Source organism: Dreissena polymorpha, chromosome 15 (assembly GCF_020536995.1).
Source record: "Dreissena polymorpha isolate Duluth1 chromosome 15, UMN_Dpol_1.0, whole genome shotgun sequence".
In the NCBI taxonomy this organism is placed as follows: Eukaryota; Metazoa; Mollusca; class Bivalvia; order Myida; family Dreissenidae; genus Dreissena; species Dreissena polymorpha.
Genome location: NC_068369.1, coordinates 31,526,155 through 31,536,154, shown reverse-complemented (window position 1 = coordinate 31,536,154; position 10,000 = coordinate 31,526,155). Strand labels below are relative to the sequence as shown.

Genomic DNA, 10,000 nt, shown 5'->3' with positions numbered 1-10,000 from the left:
CCTACAAGTAATAACATTATACTATTTTTCACTGTCAATGAACATTAATTAAAAGTACATCTGAAATCTCACATTGAAAGGCAAATTGATTATTAATAATTTACATCGCGATCGTACCAAAGATCTGGGTACATACTTGATATTCGAAATATGTGCGTGATATTTGTACCGCACCTAATAGTTAAAAAAAACGTCATTCGTGTTAAAACTGTCCACAAACTGGGGATCGCATGCTACATACAGATACAGACATATTCATATTGTTCAATATGTTTGTTCAAATAGTAATTGATACACTTGATTGCGGTCAGTTAACCAACGCACACTTGTCTTGGGATAACTTGTTCACCAGTGCACAAACTAATGCCAGGAACTGCCAATTGCCATTATTTAATGATACGTTGAGGGATAATGACCGTAGAAATATCCGAAGAGCTAATCACCACATACATGATGTCACCTGGTTGGTAATCAAACTGCCATACTCAGATGTGAAGTAAATTAATACAAAACAATATTTAAAAGTTGACGAGAAATAAAAGTAATATCATTTGCAATAGACTTAGAGCCTTTTTTAATTAAATAATAGCATAACTATTCATATAAGATGCCGCTTATGTAGGATAAACTGTATCTAGATAAATTATGCATTTTGCTTGTTAAATATACTGCATAATTCGTAAAATGGTTTCCAATCTGTTCGATTCTAGAGTGCGTTTCGATGATAAGTATATTAATTTATTGCAATACGTCAATGTTAATTACCCGCCAAAAGAGCGTTATCTGGATTATATTTTAGTGTGCATTCCTTACAATTTCAAACCTTTCGCAAAACTTTGTGCGGACAATTTTACGCATATAAAAACTTAAAGAAATTTTTGACGACATTGTGCTAAGTCAGCTATGCAAAGAAATATGTGTGCATTTATTGGACCAATTTATTTTGTATTAATATTAGAGAATGTAATACTGCTTCTGTCTTGAACTGAACAGCATTACATCCTTTCTCTTAAATCAATTAATGTACATTATGTGTCTTACTGCAACACATTTTCATAGAATTTCGACACATTGTTGTTTGTGATATAGAATGATAAGCTTTAACGTGTCATGTGATTGATGGACTTAACTAGCCGAAAGGCATTGTACTCCAAACATTCTAACACAACACACTTTCACACTTTCTTGCAGTACACCAATCAGCTCAACTGTTCCTGTTTACTCACTCCACTTTGCAAAGCCAAAAGCGCATTCACAAAATTCAGAAAACAATCATATATATAATATTATTTCTAAATAAACAATAGTTTTTGTAAAACAGATAATACGGTGTATGTTGTATTATACGATTTTATCCATGTTTGACCGAAATGCTATGATTGTGTTTTTATTACACAATTAAAGAGTTAATTCTAAACTATATCTATCTAATAATTGCAATACTGGTTTAGTACACGCATCTTGTACAAGTTTTGATATCTTATTTATCTAATGTTCTTTTTGCTAACAGTATATATCTGATAACATTTACCATAAGTATTCTCATTTTTAAATAACTGTCAACCTCAAACAGCGTTTAATGCCGTTATTTAATTTCTTAACTTTTAATTAACTTAGATTTTATTTAAAACATTATATATAAGATACATATAAATAAACACGATAAAGCATACACCATTTTCCTAAGAACAAAACAAACGATTGTGGAGAAAAAGTCCACATATACTTCAGAATTGATTGGAAGGATGTGTAAAAGATCATTTAAGTTAAAAAAAAAAGTTCTGTGTATCACGTTCCGGTGCTGCCATAGTATATTTAACTTGAAACTAGTTGGTGGATTCATTGCTTAAAACGTATCCATCTCTAACACAATAATAACATTTGATTAGTTAAAACACGTCATTCCACTTTTTCGGGCACTTAATTTTCGGATATTATCTATGTAGCGAAAGAGTTTCATTTGGTTGTCTAATTGTTGGACACCTTGGTTGTCATCCTTAACACATGCAAATAGCGGTTCCTACTTAATTTGTGCATCAATAAACAAGTTTCTACTTGATGTGAACACTCGGAACGATGGTTATTGCGTTATTTAAATTTCATATTAAGTGTTTGATTTATGAATTGCCTTTTTTCAAGCAAAAACGGAAGAGGTTGCTTTGTTCTCGCTATTCAGCTCATATGTATTGCGTTATGTGTAAGAAAGCACACATACGAACACGCTCGAGAGAACATGCTCATAGATATGAATAGATATATTGATATCACGTTTAATCACGATGCTCTTGCTGGAAGCAGGACTAATCAAAGAAAACTCCGGATTTTTATCTTCAAATGAAAAAATATATCATTTTGCAAACTGTGTGCAGATAACCACCTATATATAATAACGAATAATTATAAAAACGACCAAACCAACAAAACTGACACTTCCGTGTGACGAACTTAAAGCCATATTTCAAAGTATCACACATATTGAGCCTGAGTATTTTCATAAATGTTCTGGGTATTGAAAACATCGTTATTATATTTTAATGCTACATACATGTACATACCTGCTTCCAAATGAACTTAATACATGTTACTATTCATTTCGAAGCCGTTTTTTAGATAAAACGTTGACTCGATTGTTAAATACGGAAGGTAAATCCCCTTATCGGTGTCACATTTATGTATTTTAGATACTTCCGTGCCTTTATTACTTAATACATAAATCATGTTGAAAGATAAGTTCGTATTAAAATGCACTTCCGGCTTGTAATTACACACAAATGTAATCAATATTTACTAGCACGGTCTTTGTAATACGTATTTTACATGTATTCATGTGCTGGTTTAGTTAATCAGCGTTAAGCATAGATAAACACTTAGTTTAAGTAATATTAATTTTTATTTTTATTATCTACGATATTAATAACAGTTAATACGTGTTTATGTAATTAATATGCGTTTAGGCTTCATATTTTGATAAAAGTTGACACATATAGTAATCAGTTCATGAACATTATTATAATAAGCGGATATATTTACCTTGTACAGTACCCGTAGCCAACATAATTACGCACACAATTTTGTAAAACCACATTATGTCTCGTTCTGTACTGTCCTTAAGATTAAGACTGACTGAATGAGGAAGTACACTCGGTAATAATAATGCACGCGTGTATTGTGGTATGGTTTTACATAAAGCATAGCTATTCACTTGATGATTTATCAAGTAATTTAACAAGTAGTGTAAACTTGTTTAGGTTTAAAACTCATGTTAACCAAGCGAGGGTGACACAGTTGTTTTTTAATAAATATTGAAGCAATGAAACTTCATCAAATTGTAACTATTCAAAAGCATCCAGTTTACAAATAGATTAATATTAGTTTCTTCAATGGTACATGTTTATTAGTATAAAATTTAAAACTGATTTTAATAAGGACGCTTGGACCTTTCAATAGGGTTGGCAAACACCATTGTATATAGTGTTTTTTTTTGTATTGTGACGGTAGTATGAATTCAGATATGTACTTACATTTTGTTTAAAGAAATGATTTACTTATGTAAGATATTTGAATGCAAAGAACCTAAACACGAATTAACCGAGGACAATTTGAATGTTTTAAAGACTTTTCTTGAGTTATCCATAAGCAGCTTTGTAAATACGGCGCTAGGCGAAAGCTTTTCGGTTGTGTTTATATATAAAACACTAATTTATAATCATAGTAAATTGTTTTATATTTTATTTTACTCTGAGAGACATACGTTAATTCATACAAAGCAACTACATATTAGCATTGAACGAAAAAATATAAACTACAAGTATACTGTTATTATGTCAAAACTATTTTTAAATCCCCTTATCGGTGTCACAATTATATATTTTAGATACTTCCGTGTCTTTATAACTGAATACATAAATCATGTTTTAAAAAACGAAAACAACGTGTTTTTGACTCTAAATATCTCACACGCACACGTCGTTGAACTACTTTTCTTTCTCTAATGAAGGTCTTTTTCAATTAATTTGTTTGTTTGAGAATTAGATTTATATTGCTCTAAAATAATGAGATTATAGGTAATTAAAAAGATGCCTTTTGCAAAATTGGAACATATTTTACTTTCGTTTTTCGGTTAACAAGATTCTTAAAAAATAGTTATTTTCAAACTAAAAACAAAACACAATATTTTGTATTATAAACGCATCTCCCAATTTTAATAAATAGTTTCCCACCCTTCCAAAGAAGCCGGTTATATTCTGTGCTCAAGTCTGTCGGTCGGTCGTTTTTTCGGTAGGTCGGTCGGATTTTTGCAAATCATTTCGTTTCCGAACGATATATTGAGAACGCTTGAACTAACAATCACCAAATTTGTTACTAAGGTGTGAAAGAAAACGCCTTCAAAGTATCTTCGATATACGGATGTTAATTAGCTTCTGCTGTCATCTGATACCTTATATTATTTTTTTTGTAAAATGTAAAGGCATACATTTATTCTATTTATGTTATTGTCTGTACACATAACATGGTTGGAATATTATTGAACAATGCATCATGAATTGTTTGTCATTAAGTAAAGTTTGGAACGTGATGTTATATAGAACAGACAATCGTATCCTAGTTTGTTTACAAGCATCTAAATAAGGATGAAGACACATGAATCAAACGGGAAGCAAATCACTTGAAATGGTAATTTATCTCGATCTATCTCGTTTTATCTCGATTTATCTCTATAAAGTAGCATTGTCTTCCTCGCAGTCGACAAGATTTGGTCATTCAAAGAAATAATTGAATCCCTTTGGGCTATGTAATACATACCGGAGCATTCCTTTTAAGTGATGGACGTTTGCACACATCCTGTTCGTTTTACTACCAAGGCACTTATCTGTGTATTCCTGTTTAATACAGCATATAGCCATGATTATCAGTTGATACCCGGTTTTATGACACAAACAGTAATATTGTTATTAACAATTAAAAAAAACAACATATTGACAATAAGTTCAAATTTATACAAAATAGTGTTCACATACAGTCGGAAGTGATTTATAAACCTCAATGTTTATGTTTCTTTTTCGGCTGGCGCAAATTAAGGGGGATCATACACTGAGTTTACTGGTAAACAACAATTTGGCGAAATTCATGTAGTCCCTGATCTTGCTAAATTATTATACCAATGATATTTGTGTCCCACACACAAGCCAAATACAAGGTTGACGCATATGGACTGCGATGAACTGCAATGGTAAAAGTCATTGAAGTATGTTTATTTTGACTTAAATATGTGCATGTCCAGGTTTATATTAAACTGGCTTTGCATGCCCTGGTATAAATGTTGCTTTATTTTGAAAACGATATTAAGTCTGCGAACACTTAAACAATGTAAAACAAATATTCTTCACCTCATGAGAACAACTTCCTTAATTGTATTATACACGAATAAAAATAATATACATTTGTAAATAATTCATTGTTTTTTGTATTGAAACAAACAGCTAATTATGTTGATACATTGCTCTCATTAGGAGTATACTATATATTGATGCTGTATTTTTATTAACTCGCAGTTTTGGTAAAACTCAATTTATATCGATAGACAAAACGGTTGATCGTTCGGAAATCGCTGTTTAGTTACCGATCAAACAATGAAAAACTAGACACGAAACATCATCACTGTACATGTAAAATGAAAAGCGAAAACGCCCGAACTGGTCGATATCTGTTAAGAGACGCATAAAATGTAAAAAAAATGTCTAAACTTTATCGATATGTACACATACGGATGATAAATAATGCATTGCTTAACTGCTTCGAAATTAAAATAAAACAAGTTAAAGTATCTCGTTGTTTATCGTAACATACCTCTATATATAGCTTCACTTATATGTATACAGTCCACATTAGTGCAATTGTATTGAAGTTAAATTTTATCTAAATAAGTATGTGTATACATTCAAATATTGTTGTTAATTATTTCTTGAGTTGTAAATCGCTCACATGGCGGCAATAAGTGCACTGTGCTTACTTGAACACAACTGACAGCGTTTATTGTTTAAGAACTAGCATGCATATTTTACAGTTTTAATATGACGGTATCGGCTTTAAGAAACATAATGAATTCCTATTGCCTTTGACAAGAAAAAAGTCAAATGTGCTGTCCTCCTCGAATAGCTTTTGTTTGTTCATTATGTCAACTTCAGAGCTTTAAACCTTTATATAAGACTAGATCATATTTCGAGCAAACGTCGATGTAGATTTTGGAAGGCATTGTAACATGTGGCGTAAAAATGTGTGTTCGTGGTTTGTTAGATCATGCTCGTTCATTCAGATGTCAGTGACTATAAATAACGATATTGCGATAGTAAGTATGTTTGTTGTCATTTAACGTTGTAAGAGTGATAACACTAATATGAAAGGGACATTCGTTTTAAAAATACTGTATTGATAGTTAAACAAATATTGTTTATTAACACTCAACAATATTTACAAGCATTTACATTCACATTTAAATCAATGCAGATAAAATGATATTAAGGATATAACAACTTTGCTTTCTTTTTTATAAAATGGCACCACATGTAGGAAAAAAACTTTTACCAACAAACATGTATTCCATAAATGTGAATCCATTTATATTAGCATAATAAAACTGCTCCATCAGGAGAGAGCCTAAATAATAGAAGCTGATCCCTTAATTATAGCAAAGGGCCAGTTTGACACAGACAAACGGACTAGACATGACATACATATACAAAACAAAACAACTATCATCAATGCCTGGTAATGAAATATGCAAAGCAATGTGTTTTAAACCTATTATAGCAAGCGTTTAACAGTATATTTTATTAAGTCATTTACTGATAAAACAGTTAATGTAAATGATTTCGATTTTAAATAAAGAAAATGTACTGGTATTGCCGTTATACTACTCAATGGTTGTTTGCAAACTGGAACATTAGACTTGTAAAAGTTTAATTTTAACTGATTAACTTAAATAAATGTATACAATGATCAACAACATCTCCTCATAGATTTCAAAGCTTCAGAGATCAACCTTATATAAAGTTTAATTTTCCATGTGCCATGATGCCGCCGAGGCTTATCGTGTTTTGCTTTGAGAACACGCGTGTTTTTGCTACCGTTGTTTTAATTTATCATACATATATAGCATATTAATGTTAAAAAAACAATTATATGAAATGTCACATTAGGAGGATTACACACTGACATAAAACATGGTCAATGCGAATTAAGGAATAATATCTTATATCACGCTTACAGCGTTAAACCCCTTTATTTTTCTTCAAGCGGTAACATCTTCACTTTCTTTATGGGTAGGGCCAGGTTGATTGGAAAAGTGATTGTATTCACCTTCGTCATCTTTTACCGATGCAGATCCAGCTCTGACAGTCATTGCAGAGGAAGTCATGAAGCAGCCGTTGATTGTTGCTGCGATATGAATACGTCCCTTACCTTCGACATGGTCGTAATCATCATTTACGCTTGCTAGTGTTGCATTCGCTTTGTAGCTTACTGAAGCCGTGTCATAGGGATTGATTTTTGGTAGGTCATGCACCTGACAATGACTTTTTACATGGGTATAATCACAATGACGTTCGAATTTCAGTTTGTTATAAACTTTATCCTGATCCCTCTCAGTTTTTACTACCTTAGTCGTTGTGTAATCGTAATCATTGGTGTCGACTTTGACGTTTCCTCGTTGTTCTACTGCATCATTGATGGTATGGTTAATGTCTGTATCTACAATGGCTACATTTGGATCATTTGCTGTACTCTTATGTTCGAGATGTTCGTTCTCTAAGAGGCTTAGTTTCTCCTTAACGTGAAAGTTATTGTCGGGAACAGCGTTTTCGACAGTTACTCCACAGATTGCTTTGCAGTCACTGTAAGCACTCCTCATCACAGGGATTTTGTGGTCCGTTAATTGTATTATTCTTTTTCTAAAAATATCATATGTTAGCGCTTACATGGTATAAGCGTGCACACGCTGTTAAATACGTATACCATATATTGTACGTTAGTAATGTTATTAATTTGTATGAAAACAGTGTCCTATAAATATAAGAATTAATTCTTTAGAATGGTGTTAGCTATCAGATACATCAACTAATATAATGTTGATTCAACAGCTTACTTTATTATTGAAACGATCCATTTATATGTTTCTGTGTAAAGTTACTTCCGCTTTATCGTCAGATGAAATTGTGTTTTTTGTTTGAAAGCATCGGATCTCAAGTAGGGCGTCTTGTTTAACTTACTCATTGTACAAAACACTATTTTAAAAATACGCACCTTCGTCTGACAACAATGATGACAGCAACAACGACAACCAAGACTGCCAAAGTCACTCCAATACTTATTCCTATTGCCAGCACATCTGAAGATGAAAATATAAAAGAGCCTTCAATTGAAGTATTTTTTTCTTTCTGCATTTTTTTAAAATGGTACATTGTAAATTTCTGTCTTATCACAATGTGACACAAAATCTTCAAAACATGTGTGACCTACCTCCAGATTGAACTGTTGTCCCATTTTTATCATCTATAATAACGTGTCCTTCTGTTGATTGTGTGACGTCTCTTATGGTCGTTTGACTTTCAGAAGATTTTGTGACACCTCTAATAGTCGTATGACTTTCAGTTCATGTTGTATCGTCTGTTGAACCTTCTTTTAAAAAGGGTACATATGATTTTTATGTTGATTCTAGGTTCATTTACTGTATCGATAGGTATGTGCATATTCAAATAAAAATCGTCTTAACTAATCAATTTCAGATATCATATTAACGTACATATTTAAACATAAAACAATACGTCATTTTCAAAACATTATATATACACATATCTAAATCAAACCTAGTTATATGTATTTTATTACAATCGACAAACAATGTCGTTGATTTAAATATATTGCAAACACAGATCAACAAGCTATAAGCCTAGATTCTGATTCATTTTATCCGCATATTACCTGATCCACATAGAGCTAATTTGATTCCATTGCTTGTGAAATTTAATTACCCGGTGTTTCGATCCAAGAATCCGTATGAAACATCACTATGGTAGTCGCTGCCTAAACAAACACAAACTTAAAACATTAAATTATGGTCAAATATTTTGTGTAAGCATGGTCATCTAAGACGTGATTTATTTGTGTAGAATATAATTGTTTTACACTGTACTAAATTGAACTATGTTTGTGCTTCTTGATTTTTCCAGAACGTAGAAGCTTTATAAGATATTAGTATGTGGCACTTCATTATTGTCCTATACTTATATTGATTTTATTGTGTGACCTTTTGTATGATTGTATTTTTCTGAAACAAATTAAACTAATTCACATTAAAACTTTACATGTGTCTTCAAGTGTGAACATTATCTAATTGACGAAACATCGTCTGTTAATATTCAATAATTGAAATTACATTGAGAATATACCATAAGCCTTTTTAGACAGGGGTGGGACGGCATATGCCCCTCTCCAAAAATATTTTCTAAATTGTAAATGTATTCAATTAGTTTTTTCATTAAATACAACATATGGAGGAGCTGAAGTGTTCAATCGTCTTTGTAAATTAAAAGTAAGCATATTGTTCAGAGTACATCCTTTTTCTAAAAGTTGCCGATCTATGGCAGACCATATGCATTACGTACGGTTAACCGATATAATAACATGATACTAGTAGAGGTATTTCGTGATAAACTTGAGGAGATTCAGGGGATTGGACAATTGATTAGATACTAACACATGTGCATGTACTGTTGAAGATTAAATAAGTATGTCTTATGAAAAAATCTGTAAAGGACAGTTAACATGTATTCGAAAAATAGATACGTTTTCGACGCTACGAAATAGAGTATATTCAAATGTTTAAATTCGTTGATTTGTTGACAGAATTATGTCTAAACAGTTTTCAAGTTTGCAATTTATCAACGTGATTATTATTGTTTTGTAAGATCATTTATGTCCGCTTTATATTATATGTACTTACCAA

At 31.6% G+C, this 10,000-nt stretch overlaps 1 protein-coding gene across 13 annotated transcripts in view; it reads right to left on the bottom strand.

Moving 5' to 3' along the window:
• LOC127861221 (uncharacterized) overlaps positions 1-10,000 on the bottom strand; it is a 361,489-nt gene that overhangs the window by 16,712 nt on the left and 334,777 nt on the right. The window contains exon 1 of one of the 13 annotated variants that reach the window (XM_052399617.1): positions 3,031-3,130. The exons of the other annotated variants lie outside the window; for them this stretch is intronic. Within the exon in view, the coding sequence (XP_052255577.1) occupies positions 3,031-3,085 (55 nt within the window). The 5' untranslated portion in view covers positions 3,086-3,130. Of the gene's footprint in view, positions 1-3,030; positions 3,131-10,000 lie in introns of those variants that run through there. 13 annotated transcript variants of the gene reach the window in all.